This window comes from Ornithodoros turicata, chromosome 3 (genome assembly GCF_037126465.1).
Source record: "Ornithodoros turicata isolate Travis chromosome 3, ASM3712646v1, whole genome shotgun sequence".
In the NCBI taxonomy this organism is placed as follows: domain Eukaryota; kingdom Metazoa; phylum Arthropoda; class Arachnida; order Ixodida; family Argasidae; genus Ornithodoros; species Ornithodoros turicata.
In genome coordinates, this window is record NC_088203.1 from 42000866 (window position 1) to 42025873 (window position 25008).

A 25008-nucleotide genomic window follows, 5' to 3' on the forward strand; every position below is an offset into this window, starting at 1 on the left:
ATTTTCAATTCTTTAACAGAAGCACGAAAACAACTAACTTCAGAGAAATACTCAGAAAAGGAAAAACATAACATCATATATCAAAACATATCTGCATATCAAGTAACTGAACTTACGAAGGCGAAGCGCTTTTACTACTGCAGGTTGAAAGTGAGGAGCCTTGAACAAGTCTCAGTCTCGTCGCTTCTAGGACGTCAAACTCCTCGAAGTCAATGAAATCGGTGACTGTGGCATCGAAAACCCGCGAAAATGATTATATGATGAGAAATTAACTTGCGCGATGCCGTAAAAGTATCGTTTGCAACTTGCCTGTACTATAAGGTCACTATTCACAAATTCTTTGAATGGGGATCCCAAAGGGCATTATTTATGTCATTCAGCATTCGTTGTCCTCTCACAACGATCTTTTTTTGCGAAGCTCCGTGTAGCACGACACACACAAGATTGTCACTGTCAGACATGCCCTGATTTGCACTACAAGAATTGGAATAAAAGTCAAAAGCAATTGCCATCATGGCGAATTGACGTTGTTCGATGAAGACATGTATTCCTGCTTCGGGTGCAGTTGTGGACAATGACGCGCCTGGTAAGCATTGTACAGGGTGTCAACGTTAAAGACACCCGGAAATCACTGTTAAACAACTGCGCTGAGACATTTTGGACTGTTTGGCAGCCTGCATATGCACTGTAACAGAAAGCGAAACCATATGGAAAGCAAGAAGGTATTTTTACCTGGAATAACGGCGAGCGAGACTTCGCTTCTTCTGCGACGCTCTAAATCATGACCACGTTGACAATCAGACCACTGGAGACAAACAATCAGCACCAAGAGCCAAGAAGTAACCGCTTGAGGCATCAGACGCAACGACGCACCTTGCGCGAGAAAACTCACGCAGGGAGACGCAGAGAGAAGTGGCTTGGCTTGACTTGGCCGGAATTGGTTACGACTTTGTTATTTGCACGGTTGAGAAGCTACCGTATCATTCAACTAAAAATAAAAGAACAGATAAAAACACATTACAAAACGATAAAAAGCTGTTCTGCCTTGAGCCTTTGTAAAGTTGTTTCGATCATTCATTCTTCTGCTCATCTCAGCCTCTCAAGCCGTAAACAAAATGGCTGCGCCTCGCTCGCAATGTGTTCCGGTGGCCAAAGTGCCCGTTCTTCGCAAGTACGCGGCAACGTGTGGCTACCCACTTGGCAAACATTTGCAGTAGTAAATCGAACTTTAACCCTTTCAGCCGTGATTTTTCTCTAATGGTCATATATTTTTTCATTGCCTGAATTGCGATTACTACCATGTAAGAACATCAGTATCATGCAGAAATCAAGCAGGTGAGCAGTACGTGTTTCATTTTGCTGGTGTCAATTGCCACCATCAGGTGTTAGTGGTAAATTTTGCATCAACTCCAGGTTAGTTCCTGTGGTACTTGACAAAACAGTTTTTGTCTTGCTCAAGCAGAGGTGCACTTTGCACTTCGAGCACTTGAACCGGGATCGTCCAACACAACTAAATTCCTTGCACCGTTGTTCTCGGCCACCGTCGTGTTCAGGCCAGTGCCCGACTGCGTCAAATCTGCCAATGACATCATCACAGTGTGCAGCGACACGAGGATTTCGGCTTGCCAAAGGCGAAGGGACAGGTGACGATGACGGCCTCCCCCTTTTTCTTGTAAAATTCTGGTCGATGTGAGCAAGGGTGAATGAAAGGTGGTCAAATTGCTTTGAGACTAGCACACCAAGTTTCGTTGCGTCACGTCGATACTCCATCCAACTGTTGATGGCAAGTTCATGAAGTGAAAGATCATGCGCAGCGTCCATTTCCTCGACATGATAAATGTACGATACAATTCGACAAGAAAGTCTGCTTTGTCAACACCACCCATTGACAGGTTATACTGACCAATGACTGCTGGCCTCTGTATCTCAGTGTAGGCTTTTTCCTTTTTGTTCCACCGGCGTACTACGTCCTGTGGCTCATCTGCTAGGAAATTCGAAGCCATCGTAACAGGACGGTTATCCAGCCACCTTGTCATGACAACACGGCCTTCCGACTGTACAAAATCTATTGCTCTCCTTCCCTGTGCATCCTTCCCAAGGGACATCCCCGGAGACGGTTTACGCGTACTGTTCCAGCAGCGCGAATTCCTCTGTCCAAGAGAGCTTCGAGGATAGGGATGGACGTGAAATAGTTATCAAAGAAGAGTCTGTGGTCCACATTAGACTCTATTCTTTGTGCCTGGTGCATAGCAGTCCCTCCTGTAGTGCCAATAGCTTCGACGAGGTGTGAAGATGCCTCGGTTGTGGATCCCTGGTACACGAGGAAATCGTATATCTTTCCACTGCTTCCACACAGCATGAATACCTTTATGCCCCAGGGCTTTGGTTTTCCTGGCATATATTGCTTTATGGAGAGGTTCCCCTTGAAGGGTACCATTTCTTCATCGATGCACACGTCCTGCTCTACTTTCAGCTCAAGGCAACGGGTACAGAACGACTGAAGTATTGGACGAACTTTCCACAGTCTGTCTCTGTCGTCGTGCTCGCCATTGACATCAGCAATGTGCAGGTTCGATCGAAGTTTCTCAAAACGATTCCTTGACATTTGGATGTCGGATACCAGTTGGGACGACGTGGCAGGATTCCAGTAGAGCCGCAGCCTTGGAAACTGAACAACGCCCATTATAATGTGTAGTGCTGTCAGTTTCATGATCTCCTCTGCCGTTGTTTTCAGTTCTACGCCTTCTCTGTACATGCCGTACATATTCGTCTTCTCAGCTAACTCCAAAAATATGCTCCTTGGTATGTAGCGGCTCAAAATAAGTGAACGGTGACTGTACTTCTGTATTCTCGTCCGAAGATTCTTCATATGCAGGCAGGTCAGGAGGTACCCACGGTGATCGGGACCACTTTGGCTTTCTCTTCTTCGAATTTTTCGAAGGAGGCGGCGTGGCGACTGCACTAGCCTCTGCGGCGTCGTTATCGCACTCGTCGTCGTATTCTTCTGTGTCGGAATTTCCGCTATACAGGGGCGCGTTCTTGGCCACGATCAGGCTCCCACAGCTCCCCATAGAGCCCATAGTTTGAGATAATTCAGGCAACACTGGACATGCAACCAATGAAAATGAACTATGATGCCTACCATTCGGCCAATCAGGAGTCTCTCAGTTTGGCTCGCTTTTCAGCCCGGTACTGGCTACCGCTGGCTACCATCGGCTTTTACTTTTACTGGTTTTCATGCCCGACGCTCGTTATTCCGTATTCCAGAACAACTAGGCAAATTTTTGACACAATACACATTTATTTGAAACATCGTACTGATTCAATAGTCTGACACAAATATTCACCGTGCGTACAGAGTCTGGTCCAAATCGTTGCGTTCGTTGACCAAGTTCGAACTCGAAAAATACACACACACTCTACTCCCAGAAGTGAGCGACGCTCACACGAGTGCATGCAATTTCACGGTGAGCATCTCATGCCCAGCAATTCGGGACAAAACGTAAAGCAGGCTTCACCTGATACTACTCCCATAGAAGCCATGTATTAGGAATAGAAAAGCGCGTGTAGCACGTTCCTTTGTTACCGCTTTGCATTCGTTCTCTAGTGGGACGTTCTCTGTGTCATAGCGAAACATATGGTGCAAGTTTCGTTAACGAATATTGGGGTCTTCGAGGTTCCATTTTGGTTCCAAATTTCTGACCTGTAAAGTAGGCTTCACCAGATGCACTGAAGCGCTGGTTGAAGCCCTCTACCTGGTGAGTTAGCGCAAATACTCCATGTACTTTGCAAGAAACGCGTGAGCAATTGAATGCTCTGTACGGCATCTCAAACACTCTGATAAGTTCGCATAATTTGTTGCGCATGCAAACAAGACGCAAAAAAATCTCTTGCTGTCACGAGGCTCTTGCTTCGATGCACGGAGCTTGTGAGGAGGTCTTAGGCCAGTGGCGCGCGCAGGCAAAGAATATCCTGGTATGAGCGGTGGTAAACAAGCACAGAGGCTGATATTAGAGCAACTTTTGCGGTGCGCTCGCACCTTCTGTGGTGCGATCGTACCGTTTCTTTTGTTGTGGGGTAGCAGAATTCGCTTGCGCGAATTCAACCTACCCTTGTTATTTAACCAACCAACAACAACAAGTTGATTCCTTTCGCATGGTAATAAGCAGGCATCATCTACCTACCGCCGCGGGATGCGCGTATTGAAAATCAAAGAGCGCGTGTAGTGTTGTTTTTGTTATGGTGATGCTTGTAAATGCATATTTGTGGGTGAATATGGTCAGGTTCTTTTGGGGTCTCTCCAGCGTCGACTCCTTCTCAATGTGGCTTTCACCCCACAATTCAAGTGCATGATCAAGTGCTGGCACACAAGCCTCTGCTTAACGTGCGGTGTCGTTGTGAACTCTCAGCACATTCTTATGGAATGTGCACTCTACTTCCCGCAAAGAACATACTGTGTGATGAGGTAGCCCCTATCAACAAGAGACCACTCAATTTAGCTGCATTCATTGTCCCCATGAAGATCGTGTGCTCCATCCATCTCGGGTTCTTCACATGGTCATGGACTTCCCGTCTTCCATTGAATGGACGCTCTCATTCTTTCTCGTATTTTCATCCTTCCTTCATCAGCTTCATATAATGTTCCACGTGCAATGGGTTAGGGTACTAAACCACCGCGGTGAAACACCCCATCTCATCGTCATCATCTATTGTTGGTGTTGTCCTTTGAGGTTCCAAACTGTTCCGCTCGGTTTGTTGAGGGAGCTTCACTTGGGAGCCCCAATGTGTGTGTGTGGGGGGGGGGGGGATTTTCTCTGCATACTTCCGCATATACTTCGCGTGCTCAACATTCCGCTTGCATGGATTCGAAATAAGGAACAGATCCAATGCTCCTACAACCCGAAGTCCTGAATAGCTGTGAAAAGAACAATGAAAATCAGGTGAGAAGATGGTGATATTCAGAGGGCGATGGTAACATCCCCTTTCTTTTTTTTTTTTTTTCTGCCAATAAATCCCCCCCCCCCTGCAACGAATATCTGTTTTCAAAGTCCCGAACGTACACACTCATCCTCGCCTCCTTTAATGTTCTCTATGATTAGTCCTTCAAGGAGCCATATTTGCGTATGAATGTCTTTATGTTTGCGCTACTTGGCTACGCGCGTTTCGGATCGTTTTTCCTCTGTTTGGTTGGTAACATGTGTCATGGTAACATCTATTTCTGTCATTTGTCATCCATTGTACATTCTCCCGTCTAATTTTTTACAAGCCAGACATTCTGCTGCTGCACGACAAAGAAAAGAAACGGAAGGAGCAAAGCTTTTCAGACATAGTATGCGGAAGCAGAATTGGCACAAGCGGAAGACCAGCTGTCCAGCACCGGATCAGAATCCGTAAAAGTGAAGCACAATTCACTTTGTTGAGTATGAGGTCATCGTAGTGCAGCGCACAGTTCAAGCAATTCCAAACAGTTCTAGCAATTCGTCGAAACATTTATCTACATAGAGGTGACATCACGGGCTTTTACAGCACCCTGCTGTGTGTGATCAAGAAACTCCAAGAGCGTATACAACGTGTTGCGATAGAACCGTGTCACCTTTGGTTCACCAGTAAAATATCAGTGAGAAAACATACAACGCCCTCGTACATTTATCGCTTATCGGTGCTTCAGAGAGATGTAAGAGGGAAGCAACGCTGCCTCTGAGACACCCAAAGCGCAGAATATCTTCTCTTTTTATCTTCAGATTGATCGAACCACAGTTAAAGCACACGGGTATCAAGCAATGGAAGCTATGTGAGCACCTGCTGTACAACGCCTGCGGTCTGTTTATCAGCATCGTGATCATACCATGTAAAGGTTTATTTTAAGCTCTGTACAAAGAGCGGCTGGAACTTCCGAGCATATTGCATGATAAGCCAATGGCCCTGTTTCTTTGAAGCGGGTGGCATCACACTGCTAAGCTTGGATATGAGAATTTATTTATCGTATCGTTTTCGTAGAGTTATTCCGATGTACTAAAACTCGCTATTAGCGAGGTTTAGCGAGAATTCTTCCAGTGTACTAAAACACACGATAACACGCGTTTTAGTGCATCGTACGCTATTGCCTTTGCATACCTAAGGGATAGTGTGGTGGTCCTGCGCAGCTCTCTAATGCGCGAAGCTCTGTTTTCCTCATGCGCAGAACCAGCAACGCTATCCTTTACGTGCGCAAAGGAGGTACCGTACGATGCACTAAAGCTCACTATCAGATAGTTTTAGTGCATCGTACGGTATCGCCTTTGCGTATGTAACTGATAGCGTTGTTGGTTCTGTGCACGCGTAAAACATAAAGCGATCTACAGAAGATACGCAGCCAGAGCCAAGGGACGACAAACCAACAACTGCACGCTTAGTAACAACTGACATAATTTCATGCAACAGAAAACAAGGAAAACACAAGCGGAAGTGATAGGAAAAACTGGCTTCTTAGTCACTATCTTCCTCTTCGGTGGTCTAACAGCGCCTGTCGTACAGGTAGCTAATCTCTTGTGGCGACAAGTCAATTGACCACCGATTGATTGATTGATTGATTGATTGATTGATTATGTGTTTAATGGCACAAAGGCAACAAAGGCCATAGAGCGCCAAAACTATGCTGAGTGTGTCGGAGACGATTATGGGAAAGATGATGTGAGAGAGAGTGTGGTAGTTAAAACCTATCTACAGGTATGAGCGATGATTGATTGACCAGGATAAGAGAGAGGGGGATGACGATAGCAAGCGAGCATGGCAGTTAAAAGCTATCTACAAGTGTGAAAATGAGATATTTACATGAGGAGTTCGGTGATAATGGATAAAAGCGGAGCAATGCTTATCATCTACATCTGACTAAGAAACCCACACGTGGTCAAAAATTTGATTACGTTATCAAACGGCACAAGAGGGGTGTCACCCAGTAGAAGGGCTGGGTGGAGTGGGACATGGTATCTGTAGAATGCGGTGAAATACTGTTGGCGTTGGTGTTCGAAGTGAGGGCAGGATGCCAGTACGTGCAAGACAGTCAAGCTGTCAGATGCGCACAAGCTGGCGGATCCTGACCTCTGAGTAGGTGGTGATGCGTGAGCCATGTGTGTCCAATCCTCAATCTCGCGTAAAGAACTTCGGATAATCTGTTGATGTGTTCAGTCCGATGCGGGGGAGAAACGTGTGGCTGTGTGAGGTGTAGCTTGTTATTTTCTTCCATGTCCCACTCCTGCTGCCACTGTGTGCAGACAGCTCTCTTTAACACTGGCAGGATGTCTTGGTAGGGTAGTCCTAGAGCTGACTCCTCTTGTGCCAACGCTCGCCGAGCCTCACGGTCGGCTCGTTCATTCCCCGGGATCCCAGTGTGGCTGGGGACCCAGCAGAGACAGATTGAAAAGCCTCGGGAACAAAGTTGGGTCGCAAGCGCTCGTACTCGCTTGACGAGGTGATTCTTGCTGTCATAGCATGAAAGCAGCGCACGCACAGAGCTTAGCGAATCGGAATAAATCACTGAATTTTGAAGGTCGTTTTGTTGAATGTGCCGCAGAGCCAGGAGAATCGCGTAAAGCTCTGCGGTGAAAACTGTGGCGTTCGTGTTCAGGCGTGCCGTCATAATAGAATCACCTTCAAGGGCAACGGCCGCCACACCATTGCTTACTTTAGTCCCATCAGTGTAGATTGCATGGTGGTTCCCGAAGTTATGGTGAATCTCCAGGAATTCCTGGAGAATGACAGTGTGTGCAGTGGATTGTTTGTCAAACTGTGTCATTTTTAAATTGGATTGTATTAGATGTCTCTGCCGAGGCGCAGCATCGAGGACTGCCTGCTGCAAGGGAACGCCAGAGGGGCTGAATCCCACACGGGAACTCGCCGCCTCCACACGAAGCGGGAACGAGGGTACAACAGAGGGCTTTGCAAGGAAGAGTCGCTCCAGAGCGGGGTTCACACTAGAGTGTACAACTGGGTCATCGCCCTGGCATCTGTACCTTAGCGCAGCCTTCACATGTTCAAATTGTCTCCGTCTCTCGAGCGACCATTCATTGCCCTCAACATACAAACTCTTCACAGGGGACGTCCGGAAGGCACCGGTGGCGAGTCGGATGCCTTCGTGGTGGATGGGGTCCAACACCTTCAATGCCGAAGGCCGCGCCGAGCCATACACGACACTCCCGTACTCAATTACTGATCGCACAACCGAGTCATAGACCCGCAACAGTGTGACTTTGTCGGCTCCCCACGATCGATGGGATAAAACTTTGAGTATGTTGGAGGATTTCAGGCACTTCTGTTTTATATAGTTTATGTGTGGCACAAAAGACAGCTTCTTGTCAAACACCACCCCCAGAAATTTTTGCTCATCAGAAACTGGTAGCCTGTTGCCACCGAGGAGCAGCGAGGGCTCAGCAAATGTGCCTCGCTTCCTAGTAAAGACAACACACGCTGTCTTTTGCGCGGAAAACCTGAAGCCGTTTTCATCAGCCCACTTAGATAGACGGTTGATCGTGAGCTGCACCTGCCTCTCAGCTGTTGAAAGATTTGATGCCGAGTAGGAAACCTGGACATCGTCTACGTACAGGGAGTACTGGACGCCAGGTGGGATGGCTCTGGCTATCGAGTTCATTTTCACAACGAATAGGGTAACGCTCAGCACAGACCCCTGTGGAACCCCGTTCTCTTGTACAAAGACGTTAGATAAAGTTGAGCCCAGACTGACACGAAACTTTCTATCTCTGAGGAAATTATCGATGCACCTGTACATGCACCCTGTGATACCACATGCGTGTAGATCTTGCAGAATCCCGAAGCGCCATGTGGTATCGTACGCCTTTTCGAGATCAAAAAACACGGATACGCAGAACTGCCCTCGAACAAAAGCCTCTCTGATTTGTGATTCTAGGTGGAGTAGGTTGTCCTGGGTGCTCCGGCCGGAACGAAAACCGAATTGACCACCGAACAGGAAGGTAATGACTAAGAAGACAACTTTACTTGTCACTTCTCTTTGGGTTTTACTCGTTTTCTGTTGCATTAAATTCGGTTAGTAAGCAGTTCTTGCGTGAAGTCTGTCGTCCCTTGTCTCTAGCTGCGTATCTTCTACAGCGATATGTTCCAGCAAAAGAGAGCTTCGCGCAGTGCGCATAACCACCACGCTATCCCTTTGCACTAAAACTAGCTGTTGGGGACTCCGGTAAATAAGGTACTTTTTACATTGACGCTTGAATGAATGATAACGAAAAGTAAAGTCAGCAAAAGGAAAAAAGAGCGTATAGTGCTGTTTTTGACACCCGGAGAAGTTGGCTAATTCGATTACAAACAGCTGAAGAAATATGTCTTCCACATAACACGAACAGCAACTTACCTGCCGAAGCGTGATGTAGAGTACGATCATGGCTTTTCGCTTTTATTTCTTTTTTTACGTGCGAGTGATCTGAAGCAGTCAGCACCGCATTATTGAGACTCCTCAGTTTGCACTTTGGTTTGATTAGGTAGGAAAACACAGAAATTTCAGTATGCAGAAGGCCACTAAGACAGAAAAGTACAAAAAAGTTTCAACAAGAAATGCAGCGGCGGCTCAAGGGCTGTTGCTCAACACACATCGTAATATTTGCCTGAGCTTCCTTATGTCCTTCGAGGTGTCACTATGACACCTCGCCTGATTTGCATCGAGCTCCGCGCGCAGTTCAGCGTACGTCATTGAACCTACGGATATGTGGTTCCATCAACCTGAAGATAAGAAAAAAAAAACGAAATAAGAAAAACGATATTGTGCGATTTGGAGGCGTCAGAGGCAGCGTTGCTTCCCTCTTAGGTGTCTCTGAAGTAGCGATAAGCGATAATTCTACCAGGGCGTTGTATATGTTTTCTGACTGATATTTTACTGGTGAAGTAAAGATAACGTGGTTTGATCACAACACGTTGCATACACTAGCTTCTTCATCGCATACAGCAGGATGCTGTAAAAGCGTCATGACGTTTGCGGAAATGTTTAAACGAAAATTGCTGGAACTGTGCGCTGCAGTGCGATACTCAGCAAGGGGAATTGACGTTCATTTTTACGAATTATGCTCCGCTGCTGGACAGTTAGTTGGTTTTCCGCTTGATGTGCTGCTTGGGACACCAGTTCACGGCACACCGTGGTGTTGCATTTCTCCATTGGAGCGACAGCCCAGCAACAAACCAGAGCGGACGCACACACACACTCAGAGAATAGCTGGTCACCCGTTTCTTATTCGATCTCCTCCTGATAGTTAGCAGAGCGCCGCTCCGATGAAGAAATACGTCAGCGCCGTGTTCCGTAAACGCTGTACCAATAGACCCCCCGCAGCGGCACGTCATACCAAGATATCATGAAACTGGGAAAGAGTGGATCTTTGGCAAAGCAAGCACACGTGCTTGTCGTCGTCGTTTAACGTCGTGGTTTTCGCGTTTTGGTGAGGTGAGGTCAGGGTAGTTCTGCCTCGCACATGAAGTTTTCCTTGGTATCTCCTTATTGCAATGGCATCCATTATCGGAAACAACTCATGTGGTCGGCAGCTGCCAACGCACGTCGCTTTATTTTGCCAACGACGGTCGCGACATTTGGCAGTGTGACGTAGACTGTTCGCAAACAGCGGGTAGTCTATTGCGCACATTCTATGTACGAAATGCTCTGCTTCTTTCTTTTCTTTTGCGGGTAGCAGGAGAATTCCCCCCCTGTGCAAAGAGAGACGCGATGATAAACACTGGACGACAAAGGACACAAACAATTGCTCTTTTTTAAGTTCAGTGTTAGCGCCGCGAAGCAAATGTAGCTATGAGCGGCGTACAGACGTGGACAGATGCAGAGAGGACAGCAGGAAGGATAGGGGGTTAGTATGCGTCTTCGGCAGATTTCAGCGAGAACTGTGCAGACATTCGTCTGGTAAGACTGCCCAAAAACCCAGAGAGAACCTCAGACAACACAGTCGGTGCCAGGACTCGAACCCGTGTCACCTCCCAGTCTCTGCGTGGAAATGAGTAATTCTAACCACTATGCCACGGTAGCTAGCACAGAAATATATATTGGGTAATGGGGCAAAATGAGACAGAAATTTGCAATTTAACGTGAAAGTTTTATTTTTCGTGTTTTTCAAGAAAACTAGCCATAGACACATTCTCCGGGTTCTACAACTTCTGACCTGTAAATGGAAAACGAATATAGCCGGTCTAGTATAATTACAGAACAAGAAATTTAAAAACGCAGATTGTCTCATCTTGCCCCAACCCTCTGGGCAAGACGAGGCATCGCGTGGGGCAAGATGAGACACGCCGTGGTAATGAACTACACAAATTAGTTTTTGCAATTCATGCAGACAAAGTGAAGCCCGTAGATCCCTACACAACCCCCTGAGCCCACCATAACCACATATCATGTCCAATAAAACCGCACCCAACCCGGTGCTATTTTGCAGAGTTGTGCCTAACTCGTTACAAGTAACTCGTTACTTGGTAACGGTTACATTTTTTGGTAACGAAGTAACGATTCAGTTACTTTTTAAAAAATGGTAATAGTAACGGAATCAGTTACAAAAATTGGTAACTCGTTATTGAGTTACTCGTTCCTTTTCTTCAGCGCGGGGGAGCACATTTCGGCACTCCGTGTGGCGCAATGCGTGGACCTGCGTGACACACGACCACGTGTGACTCAAAGTATTATTGCAGTCCCTCGTTGGATGTGTTGTTGACGTGCTGAATCGTCCTAAACGAAGGTCCTTGTCCTTTCTCTTGTTTCCGTAATCTCCGACCATCACTCCTTCCCAAGAATGGGTACCTATTGTGCTATGACTACAAAAAAAAAAAAAACGCGTTTCGGCTTCTAGCCTTTTCTTGTCTTTGCTAAGCTTCTGAGCGCCCTAAATTATGACGCAGCCCCTCGTCGGTTTTTGGGATCCGTTGGTGATCGGTGGCACGAAAACCGGTGTCTTTTCTTGTGTTTTCATAACCTCCGATCACCCCCACTTCGGCAGCAGATGTCATCACACGAAAGAGAACGAAGATCACTGATGTAAATTTCGAGTATCAGCTTCTTGTGAAGTGCAATTTCTCATTAATAATGAGTTGAAGGCAAGTGACGGCACGTTTGTTGGCAGTGGTAACGAAAAAGTAACTCGTTACTTGTGAGTAACGAGAACTCGTTACTTTTGTATGTTTGTAACGAGTAACGTATTTAGTTACTTTTTTCTGAAGTAACGGGTAACGGTATTTAGTTCCTATTTTTTGGTAACGGGCACAAGTCTGCTATTTTGCTCCACCGTTCTTTACAAACAGGGCACGGCCCGTCTGACGTGTCGCTGGTGACTCGCTTTTGTGTGCGCTTCTGCTTTGCTGGAAATATCCTAGGAAACAGGAAAATTTGCTGGAAAATACTACACAATATGCACAAAAGAAATCCCTGAGGAACAGGCATAAAGCCACCTAATAGTTGACTTATCAGTTTTTAAATCACATGAAATTGAAATTGCATTCAATTAAAATTACATTAAATTGTCGCGTCTTGCCCCGTGCATGTCATCGGACGCATTATTTTTTCTGTTCAACAGTGAATAACCAAGAGTGCCCATATTTTGTATATATCTAGAAGAATGAATAAAAAAAAACGGGATGTGAACTTCCATTGACAGAAAAGGCTGCGAAGCGCTGCCGCACTGATTGCAACAAACGGACTACAGAAAATCGCGCCTTTTTGTCGGGTCTTTACATTCCAGTCAGAAGTAACCGATATTTTTCTCCTAAACGCATACACCAGTACGTACAATTCTCACGTGCAATAAACCGGACATGTAGAGCCGCACATGAGTAAAGTTTCAAGAGCATGCAGCAACGCGTCTCTGAGACAGGCGGCGTCGAGTAAAGAATGTCGCGTCTTGGCCCGTGTCTCATCTTGCCCCACCTTACCCTATATGTTACCAATCAAAGTGAGAAAAAACGATCCGCAACACGCGTAGTCAAGTAGCGCGAACAAAAAATCATCTATACGCAAATATCGCTGCATAAATCAGCTGTTTCAAGGACGAATCATAAAGAAGAAAGATGGCAGATTCTGTACTTTCGAGACTTTCGAATCCGATGTTCGTAACTGGGATGTTACCATTATCGTTTGAATATATTGCATTATTTGCGCATTAAGATTATTAGCGGTATTTGGAGCACGCGAAGTTCATGCGGAATTGTGCAGAGGAACCAGCCAGATTGGGGCTCCCAAGTGAAGCTCCCTCAACAAGCCGAACTGGAAAGTTTGGAACCTCAAGGGACAACAACAACAACAATAAATGATGACGATGAGATGGGGTGTTTCACCGCGGCGGTGCGGTACCCTACCACATTGCACGTGAAACATTATATGAGGAGGATGAATGAAAATACGAGAAAGAATTAGAGCGACTGGAGCAATCCAGTGGACGACAGGAAGTCCATGAACAGGTGAAGAACCCGACGATGGAGCACAGGATCTTCACGGGGACAATGAGTGCAGCTAAATTCAGTGGTGTCTTGCTGATAGGGGCAAGCTCATCACACAGAATCCGCCTTTGCGGGCAGTAGAGTGCACGTTCCATAAGAATGTGCTCGGAGTTCACAACGACACCGCAGGTTGAGCAGAGGCTTGTGTTCCAGCATCTGATCATGCACTGGAATTGTGGGGTGAAAGCACCATTGAGGAGGAGTCGACGCAGGAGAGACCCCAAAGGAACCTGACAATATTCACCCGCAAATATGCATTTAGAAGCATCACTATAAGAAAAACAACTCACTACACGCGCTCTTTGATTTTTAATACGCGCATCCCGTGGCGGTAGGTAGATGATCCATGCTTTACCAGGCGAAAGGAATCAACTTAGTGCTCTAATGTTGGCATCTGTTCTTGTTTACCACCGCTCATACCACGATATTCCTTGCCTGCGCGCCACTGGCCTCAGACCTCCTCACAAGCTCCGTGCATCGAAGCAAGAGTCTCGTGACAGCAAGAGATTTTTTTGCTTGGTTGCATGCGCAACAAATTATGCGAACTTATCTGTCTTGTAGCGTGTTTGAAATGCCGTACAGAACGTTCAATTGCTCACGCGTTTCTTGCAAAGTACATGGAGTATTTGCGCTAACTCACCAGGTAGAGGGCTTCAACCAGCGCTTCAGTGCATCTGGTGAAGCCTACTTTACAGGTCAGAAATTTGGAACCAAAATGGAACCTCGAAGACCCCAATATTCGTTAACGAAACTTGCACCATATGTTTCGCTATGACACAGACAACGTCCCACTAGAGAACGAATGCAAAGCGGTAAGAACGGAACGTGCTGCACGCGCTTTTCTATTCCTAATACATGGCTTCTATGGGAGCAGTATCAGGTGAAGCCTGCTTTACGTTTTGTCCCGAATTGCTGGGCATGTCCTTTCGTTGGTTGCAGTGCGAAGGTTTCAACGAAGCGAGCAATGCTTGTCGCACGGACACCGAATCCTGTCTCCGTTGTGACTGCATTTGAAAATGCGACGGCGCTCACAAGTGTTCCTCAGGCGTCAGCTCACCACTGCATTCCAGTTCTGAACTCGAGAGACTGTTCGTACGTAGGATACTTGTGTCGGGAAACATCACAACACGCGCTGAGTCACTTTGACACACTAACAAATCTGCGACTTCTCTTTGAACAATACCGTCACACGGTGGTGTCAACTGACATCGTCGAGACGCCGCTGTCCGCTGCCACTTCTCTCCCTTCTCTTCTCGTAACTGCCCGCCGGACAGGCAGCCCGCGAAAGAATGCTCTTTTGAAACTTTGCCAACCAATAGCGGAGCGCGCAATGTCCTTCGGCCAATGGGTATCAACTATGATGCCTGACGGTGTAATACCACGTGTTTATGACGTGCAAACATTTTGTTAGAGCCGCGAAGAGGGGGAGCTATGGGGGCCTGGCCACGATCGCTTAGCGCAGCTCGTCACCGTTGCCAAGGCAACGGCGCGCGCACGTGACCCCTGTCGTCGCCTGCACGTGAAAGGCCGTTCTTGGCCATCCTCCAGCGCAGCTGCGCATCTCGGTAACCGTCATTTGGGCGACGGTGACAGACGACGGAAATCTTCGCGTCGTTCGTCCATCCGCCGGAAGCTGCCGTTTAGGCAATGGTTCAGGGAAAATGGCGGGCGCCCAAACCACGTGATCCCCAGGAGCCACTCACAGCGTCTCCGAGGTGCAGGTGGGAGAAAAACTAGGGCCCAGTGCGCATGCGCAGACCGACCTCCTTTCTCAACCTCCTCCCCCTTCTTTCCTCGGGTTTTTCGTCTCTCCTCTCGTCCCCCCTACCCCCCAGCCTCGTCCGTTTGGTTTGTCTTCGGCGCTAGCTGTAGAGCAACGATCATGCTGTCCCAAAGCAGACAATCAAAAAGCCATGGTATATGACAAATCAAGTTTATTTGTCCTCGGGAACTGCCTCGAAAAAGCTACAGTAGATATCTTTTTACGTCTTGTAGCATGCTTCACTGGAGCTCTAGGTGCTTCGACATCGAAGGGCAGTTCAGGAGCCAATCCTGAGCTATGTGCGTCGTTGTTGTCCATGGCTGCGGGAGAACTGAAAAAAAAAAAAAAATCTATTGATGATCCGTAACTCTGAACGAAAATCACTGCTATGATAGGTATGATAGGCAGTCGATCTTGATTTCGCATTTGAACACCAAAGCGCACTTGTCACAAATGTTCGTAGATCACAGTGAATGAACGGCTGCGACGTGCATGAGGGGCAACTAGCATAACCACACATAATTTGATTAGCGGCATATCAGAAACGTACAAGTTACGGCAATGCACTGCACAATGAAACGCCGCTAACGTACCGAGTGACTCGTAAGTGTTGTGCGTAATACACTTAACGTGATAAACCTGCATTACTTCCTTCGGTCACAAAAAGGTAATCATACTTGTCTTACCGTTCACCTGCAGTACGTCGGAAAGAGTGCAGACTTCCTCTCTGACGATTTCTGCGTCCTTTGGAGGTGCAAGGATTCCATGTCATGTTCGTTTTCCCGCTGTTGTGATGATCAGGTGGATGTGCCATTCCGTTCTCACATTAGCAGTTCGCCACAGTCTAAATCTAAAGCATTCAAAACCCTCAAACTACCCCTAGCGTCTGCGTGCACAACGGTTGCAGTCCGAGAGAACACGCGTGGCCGGACAGACGCGATGTCTCCTCTGTCGTTTTTCTTTCTCCTCCGTTCGACCGACCGTTTGGATACGCGCGCCTCAATCAAATGACTCTCGCGCAATCAGCGCGAAGGAAACTGACGCCAGTTTTTTAGACCAATGAGTATTCAAATATTTATACATATATTGCGCAGCCAATCAGAGATCTTCCGAGTACGCGCGCCGGTGGCGACAATATTTTGGAGGCGGTGCGTTTCGCTTTAGAGTCGGCGGCTGGTTCGTCCCCAGTCAGCGTCGTCTGCGAAGAAAACGTGACGGAACTCTACGCGTTCTTCGAGGATGTTGACATATGTGAGGACGAAGCAACTCGCGTATTTCGTTCAAACAGTGATGCGTTTGTTGTCCTGTCCAACGATGTCTTCATAAGGCACTTCCGGCTGTCCAAAGAAGAAGCTAAAGAGTTCTGCGAAGCTGTCACCGAAGACTTGAAGCGACGTATGTATTGCTTTTTGTTTATCGATGGGGAGGTGCTGCTATAGCGTTGCTTCTACGGGGTCTCCAACTCATTAAATATCGCTGGGGTTGGTAGAGCAATGCCGGAAAACTGCACTGTGGATATGAGATGCCCGTGTATTATATTTGAACTCGCATTCTTAACACTTGCAGCGCAGCAATGGCGATCCACAACGCTCACGGTTGAACAACGGGTGCTCATGCCTTTACGCTTCTACACGACTGGGGCCCTTCTTGGTAACATAGCTCACGTAGAGTACTTCGCCACGACCAAGGGACCGGTCTCGGAGTCGATACATGCCGTCAGCCTGGCTGTCATAAAAAATCTGGCCCCCAAGTGTCCTGCGCTTCCCGCAAACACCTGGGGAGAAGCTGGCCGTGAAACGTGGATTCTACGAGATTGCAGGGCTGCCTGGATGTCTTCGTATGTTATAAAAGTACGCTGAGTTACGTTTTACTACTACCTGTATGGCCTCTATTCACGCAGGTGCAGTGGAAGGCACAGCCGTTGCAATCATAGCGCCCACCAACATGGATTCACGTTTTACTGATCGCAACTACTACTGCCACAAAGGATACCATGCACTGAACGTGCTAGGGGTATGTAGTAGCAATATATACTTTTTGAAATGTATTATTGGTATTAATAAGTTTGCCAAGGGAAAGAAACAGTAACATACTTTACTCTGCACACTCTAAGAAAAAAGGGTTTGTCCTTACACCTTTTTGGGGAGTAAACGCTTGTCACATATACAACTCCCTTTTGGGGTATAGAGATCCACCCCTCAAAAAAGGTGTGCCATTACTCCCTAGACCTAGGGTACAGTAACTCCCTTTTGGGGTGTACGGATACACCCCTAAAAATGGCATGCCATTACTCTCCTGAAGTAGGGTGCAGTAACTCCCTAAAGGGGGTGTCTTAGTCACCAGGTTGGGTGTGCGCAATACACTCTGCGGGTGTAGCAGTACTCCTTCAGGGGTATGTGGTAACCCCTTGGGAGGGGAACCTTCACCCCTCAGGGATGTGCATGCATGCTGCAAGTGAAAGAATGCAAATGAGGTGATAACTCAATTGATTAAATGAGGAAATAGTGTCCGCGAAAGCATACATCAGCTCCGCGGTAGGTTTGAACAAGAAATCATTTTGACGATGCAGATGCTTATGATGCAGACAACGCAGTTGCAGCTCTCAGAGAAGGGGTGTTCAAGCGGATATGATTAATCCCCATCATATGTTCAAGATGAGCAAGTTTGCTGCAAAGGCGTGGCACATTTCATGTTACAAAATCGCTACACAGCTCATGACCTGCTACATTTTGTTTGTGCCAATTAGAATTGTAAGGGGTTGTAATTGTAGAAGTTGTAAAGGGCCATTATATTATACATACATTTTTGTTCCCCTTTCAGTTTCTTAATGTGCTCCTGCATACTCTTGACTTCATCCTTCAAAGTCCTTTTCTTTGCAGTATCCAACACTTTATGAGCACAAGTGTGTATGACCTGCAGTACTGCAGCGTCCGCATCAACACCAGTCAGTCTCTTGAACTCGTTCCGGATCTGAGACACAAGGAAAAGAGATTACTGTGTGTGTAATACATATGCTATGTTTGGAGGAAACTAGAGACGATATAAAGTGCTAACATGACATTTATTGTATTTTATTAGAGATTTTGCAGAAGACAGTAAGCGCGTCAGATTTCAGGGGGCTGTGTTCTGACATTTTACAGTTACAATATGCATGGTTCTTATACAGATTTTATGAAGGCTACCTAGACACAGTGTTCATACCCGCGTTTTACGCCCCAGCAGGCAACTTGTATGAAATACCCTGCGACCGTAATTACACTCATTACACAAAAGGCTTCATTTATGAACAGCCAACGTTTCTCAAAAATTGTTCACAAATTTCCAAATCGAGGAGGGTCATTCTACGCCTAACATACTGGGGGCGGCGCTCGACCCCCTAAGAAAAAAACAAATGTGTGGACTCCATTACGTATATGACATCGTCCAGAAATTCTTAGGCTGCGAATTGCTAACTGTCCAGATGTTGCAGCACTGTATCTTCATCCATGTCAACATATTTGTTGAAGTCTTGATCGAGTACCTGTAGTACATGCAAAGTTGTTATATGCGTAAGCAAAATAAACATCAGTATCTAGCATAAATCCTGAGCATGGCTATGTCACGTTATACGTGCCCCCTGATATGACAGCAATATGCCATGCAACACCTAATGCCATAATATAGTGAAGCATAACTTTACACCCCTGCGTTTGTGTCGCGTATAATACCCTGAACGGAAATTTGCCGTTATGTGCGGATGCAGCGGCAGCAACAACAACAAAAACACGCCATTTACTTCTTGATTGGCACCAGAAATGTTCCTTGTTACCTGCACCAGCAAGTCTTCCGTGACCAGCCCAGCAAAAGATGACTCTCTCGGTGAATCCAACACGTCCGTCAGTATTCGGTCACCACGAACCAGTATTTTCTTAGTGGAGACGCCGTAGCTTGCTAAACATAAAATGGTGTCGCCTTCCATGACCGAAGCTGCAACGACAGAAATGTTTTGCTGAAAGCCGTTCGTTTCCGCTACGAGGCAAAAGCCACAACCCTCACGCTTCGACATTTGCGATAGCTAAAGCAGTTGCTGTAACCACAAACCTACTTTTTATAGCCTTAGTTGCTCATGCGCCATAAAAACCCGAATCATCATCATCATCATCAACAAACCTACTTTCGACAGTTCCTAACGATGTACGTACAACGCTGCATTCTCCATTTTACATTCGCGTGACAACTTTTTGGAACACCACAAGGGAAAAAGATAAGGATATTTGGCGGACGCGCGTTTCACGGTAATGGTTGAGTTCTTCAGTCACCAACTATTTGTCGCGACACAAGACAAGCGAAAATAGACAGCTTACCTCCTAATACCGTTCTGTAAATTTCCAGGTGTTACAGACACCGCATACGAAGCAGACAAGGCACTGTGAACACTTGCACAAATAGCAAAACGCAAAAACACGAGGGACGGTGAACAGCGTCTATGTGCTCCCGAGGCATGGCGCATGGCATGCTAGGAGGAGAGGTGGAGCTGTTTGGTCCCGCAGTTTCCTGTAACATATATTTTATCAGTTTATATATTTGCTTGTGACATGTCACCTTCTGTGTACCATGATTCGAGGATTGTCCTAACCCTGGATATCCTCTGCAGGCTGGGGACAGATCTGCAAAACAGCACACTGTGTTACATAACAAGAGCAGTGTTTATCTTCGAGTGTTTTGTAAATAGATAGTGTCCTGTACTGTGTGCGATAAAGAGTGCGTGCTACACCAACAAAGTGTGCCTCTGCAACAATAAAATTCCGCCTTTTCTATTCGTATTTTTGTTCGTATTCGTACTCCTTAATAAATATGTACCACTTGCATGGTATGCTGGCACATGTACCAAGTGTAAGTACACCACATTCCGTTCAGTCCAAGAGAAGATGGACAAACGTTGCCGTGAGCACCCCTGGGTAGCACTTGGTGCAATTGCAACTGCATCGCTATGCAGAGAGTCGAAGCGAACCTGAACCCGAACCGAAAACCGTTATTAACCGTTATTTTTGGCCGAACCGGAACTGAACTGAACCGAAAGAGTTGACGCCATCTTGGAGCTGAACCGGAACCAAACCGGTAAAAAAATACCGGTTACCGGTTCAAATAACGGTTCACACGGAATTAAGCGTGGAACTTTGCATGTTGTGCATGAACGTAAAAACTATTTTTGCTTGCCGAAAAAGTCGTGCCTTGCTACAATGATCTGGATTTTCTCGAGTCACGAAGTAACAACAACAAAGATAGTAACTGAAAACTGTTAAGACTACTAATGTCTAAGGCATACACGAGAATCTATATATCTTTTTTGTCACAGGTTTTTATCACAACCTTTTCTGTCACAATTATGCCGGACATAATTGTAACAGAAAAGGCGTACGCCTACTGTTTTCAACAAATCAGGGGAGAGAACGGTGTCATTTGAGATGATGGTTGGTTAAGAGGTGAATTTACTGTCATTCCGTTTAATGAATTAAGTTTGCCGAGTGACTAGGGTATTAGAAAGTAAGGCGCCAGCCACCCTCATGCTGGTCAGAATGAAAAGAACATGCCAAGCTGGGTTTCTTTGTGGATTTGAAACAAAAGAAGCAAAAACAACCATATTGACATCGTATTTAAAAATCGGCAATGGGTCGAAAATTAGTCGAACCCTCTCTCTGTACTTGCTTTGTCTTTGTTCCACAGACACTTCACTCTAACCGCGACATTGTAGGACGGCGGCGGTCAGTGCTGACACATAACGTGCCTTTTACATAAAGACGCCGAGCTCAGGATCGCACCATTGCAGTCCAACTACGATGAAGCGTCGTTTTCTGATTAACGTGCATTCGCGACTCCGACTGGTGATGAATTATTTCTATCACTTCAATGACATAGGCCAAGGTAGCAGGCTTGGTTGACTGGCGAGATGTTCCTGGCGCCTGTTCCTGGCGAGATTCTGCGAACAACCCGGTGGGTGAGTTAACCCCCGCAATATGAGCTACGTGCGGGGACAGTCAACCCAAGGCCGTAATTCATGGCAATGCTCCTGTTGTAACCACTACAAATCTTGTATTTGATATCGCACAAAGTCTTTCAAAATCCTGAACGACCACTGACGCCTTCCTGTCCACTTCAAGCACTGTACCACACAAACGGAAGTTTGCTTTAACCTGCCTGTTGTGCCTCATTCGCACCCGTGGCCCCTGAACCGGTCCGTGAACCGAACCGTTTGGAAAGAACCGGTTTGAACCATTATAGTTGCCTTCTGGAGCTGAACCGGAACCGAACCCTTATTGTCGAACCTAAACCCGAACCGAACCGATAAACGTTTCGGTTCGACTCTCTGAATACATATTTTTTTTTTTTTTCGTGAGGTAAATGAAGCTGGTACGTATTTTTCATATCGTTTTTAACACTTTCAAACTTACTATTTCACAAAATCACTATACGTACCACTTCTGGGATGAGCGCCCCATCTTCTGCAAGGTTTGCACCCCCGGAAGCACCTGTCACTGTGTCCCAACCCAGTAGTGCCATAATACGGGACCCTGGAGCCCAGAAGCGACATCGACGACACGCGTTGTGCCCTCGTCTTCTTGCTCTGTCCCGTCGGTGACAGTTATGCCGCCACCTCCGCCGGTACTCAAAATGTTGGCGAGGTTCGCCTGTGCATTTCGGCGGACTCGGTAGCGCCAATTGCGCCACAACACCTGCCACCCGGCAGCTGTCGTGATCATGCCGCCTAGAGCATTTAGGGACGACGCTATGTCTTCCCATTTCTTGCGTCTGTCCTCCTTCGTTTTGCTTCGTTTGAACTCCCGGTTATTGCAAAGCACCGGGAACTCCTCCATGTAGGATAGGAGCTGCATTTTCTGCGCTTCTGACATTGCCATTTCGCTTGAGCTGGAAGCGCATACACACACATCACATTTTTCGTGTTTGCCGGTCGAAACAACCGCTATGTCACAGTAGTGGTACTTTCAAATATAATTAGCCAACTTACCTGGTGCAAATTATAAACTTGCTGCAAATGGTATCTGAAATGCGCGCGAGAACCGCCTCATAGAGATAGCAGACGATTCTTGGAACGTTCTCATTGGCTCAGGTGAAGTCACGGTTTTATAATACCGTAGTTATGATCTCAGCTCTTTGTCGGCGTGTAAAATGCAACAACATTTGACAAAAGTAGGAATCACATTCAGTTACCGCAACGAAAACCATCATATCGAAAAAAGTTTCTAATTTATGTAGCTAAAGCGTCGGGTTGCGAGAGTAGCGTTATGAGAGCGTCCCGGATGTGGGGAGCGGAAGCGCAGCAGACGACGACGTGTTTGAAGGGCGTTCTTGGCTACTCGGGCTGCGTTCCAATACCTCGCGCCCGCGAAGCCGCCTGACTAGGCAGCTGAGTAGACCCCCTTGCTTGTTACTATTGGGACAGGCTTGCCTAGCCAAGGCGCCTGTGGCGCCAACTCGTTGCTCACGCAATAAATGCGTACGGCGCAAGCGCAGCAGGACTCTAATGTGCTAAGTTTGTAGGACATCGTGCATAAACTGTCACCTTCACAACTAAACATGTGTTGCAACTCTCTACGCAGTTTTAAAAAACATACCACTATGTGTAACTTTACATTTAAAGCCAGCACAAACAGCGGGCACGCTGGTACCGTCAACGCGTGGCTCCATCCCGGCTGTCAGATGGTCAGGCGTATAACTAGATTGCATCGACGGGCACGAGGCGGTAGCCGACTGAATAGCGGACTTGGCGAGATTTGGAACGAGACTTAACATGGCGGCACTTCCGGTTAGACCGCTAGGCAGTCTACTAACCGGGATATTGGAACGCAGCCTCGGTGCATATCGTCATCTTCTCAGCGTGACGGTGACGAACAGCGTTGCACTGCGATGAGATGGCCAAGAACGCGCCCCTGGTAGTCATCGTCAGCATCAACTGTATTGTCAATGTCAGACCCGTTGGCGATGTCAGCAAACAGCTGATCAGCTGTCTCGAGCGGCACGGAGCGTGACAAACGCCTGTTTGTCGACCTTGTCGCACCGTAAAATGTCTTTGCATCCATTGAGGCTGCCATGAATGAAAAGACCTAGTTGACCTGAATGCCCACAACCCCTTGTGGGGCAGTTCAAAGGTAGATAGCCGGGGAAAAATGGTAGAAAAGTTATTCCTTTCACGACCAGTTTGTCTACTAAACACAGGATTACGTACATATATAAACTCCTCAACACAATGTTTTTCATCCTTGACATATCTCTTAGTAGTCCTTCCATTTATAATTGTATTGACTGGACGGTTGAACAGAACCCTCGTGGGAGTGACCACTTCCCCGTAGTCCTGACAATTCGTGGTTCCACAAACACATTTCTTACACGACCACCACGATGGAAACTTTCCAAGGCTGACTGGAACTTGTTTCAAAAGGAAGCCAGTCTTGTGGCATCATCCTTAGCTGGTAGGTCTGTTGAAGATGCAAACCGTTTTGTCACCGGGATAATTATAAATGCTGCTGAGCGATCTATCCCGCAGACATCTGGCCGTCTCCCCAAGTGTCCCAAACCTTGGTGGACAGATGAATGCGGGAAAACGCGGAAAGATCAAAATCGAGCATGGGGTATCTTTCGTAGGTACCCGACTCCAGACAACCTGATCCAATTTAAGAGAGCTCGAGCGAAAGCTAAGTGGACAAGTAAAGAAGCTAAACGTGCATCGTGGAGCAGCTTCTTGTCATCTTTAAACAGCAACACTTCTTCTAAAGTTGTTTGGGACAGAGTTAGAAAAATTAAGGGCGATTACACAGGATTCACAATACCACGCTTAGAAGTTAACGGAGTACCTTGCAAAAACATGAGTGAACAGGCCGATGTCCTTGGCGAGCACTTCCAAAACGTCTCCAGTTCGTCACATTACAATAGAGACTTCATAAAAATTAAACAAAGTGCTGAAAAAGCAACAATTCAAAGCAGTGGAGGTGATAGGTGCCTCTACAACATGCCTTTCACAATGATTGAACTCTTGAAAGCTCTGTCAATAACAAAGCAAACATCACCTGGACCAGATCGCATAACATATTCCATGCTCCAGCATTTGTCTAAAACTTCCCAAGAAGCACTACTATATTTCTTCAATTTGATTTGGCAAGAAGGGCACCTTCCTTCCAATTGGAAGATTGCAACAATCATACCGCTTTTGAAGCCAGGGAAAGAAGCTTCAAACCCAACAAGCTACAGGCCTGTAGCACTCACGAGTTGCTTAGGAAAGACATTCCAACAAATGGTCAACAGCCGCCTTGTTTATTACCTAGAACAACATAACCTGCTTGACAGATACCAGTGTGGATTCCGGGCTGGCTGTTCTACCACTGATCATCTTGTTCGTCTGGAAACCACTATTCGCGAAGCCTTCGTTAAAAAACAACTCTGTGTATCAATCTTTTTTGGCCTAGAAAAGGCATATGACACAACTTGGCGATACGGTATATTGCTTGATCTCAAATCGTGCGGAATACGCAGCCGCCTCTTCCAGTGCATTTCAGACTTCCTCAGTGGAAGAATGTTTAGGGTGAGACTTGGTACAACCCTTTCCCGCCCGTTTGTACAAGAGAATGGCGTTCCGCAGGGGTGTGTGCTGAGTGTCACCCTGTTTCTTCTCAAAATGAACTCTGTTGCCAAAGCGATACCCGCGACTATCACATACTCACTCTATGTCGACGATTTACAGATTTCATGTTCATCCACGAACTTGGCCACATGCGAAAGAC

The 25008-nt window shown here is 46.7% G+C and overlaps 1 protein-coding gene across 1 annotated transcript in view; it reads left to right on the plus strand.

Annotated features, from left to right (window-relative positions):
• LOC135389379 (uncharacterized) overlaps nucleotides 1-17586 on the plus strand; it is a 179453-nt gene extending 161867 nt beyond the window's left edge. Inside the window, exons 5-6 of the mRNA XM_064619435.1 lie at nucleotides 16805-17075; nucleotides 17139-17586. Coding sequence (XP_064475505.1) covers nucleotides 16805-17075; nucleotides 17139-17202 — 335 coding nt within the window. The 3' untranslated portion in view covers nucleotides 17203-17586. The remainder of the gene's footprint in view (nucleotides 1-16804; nucleotides 17076-17138) is intronic.
• Nucleotides 17587-25008: the final 7422 nt, after the last annotated feature.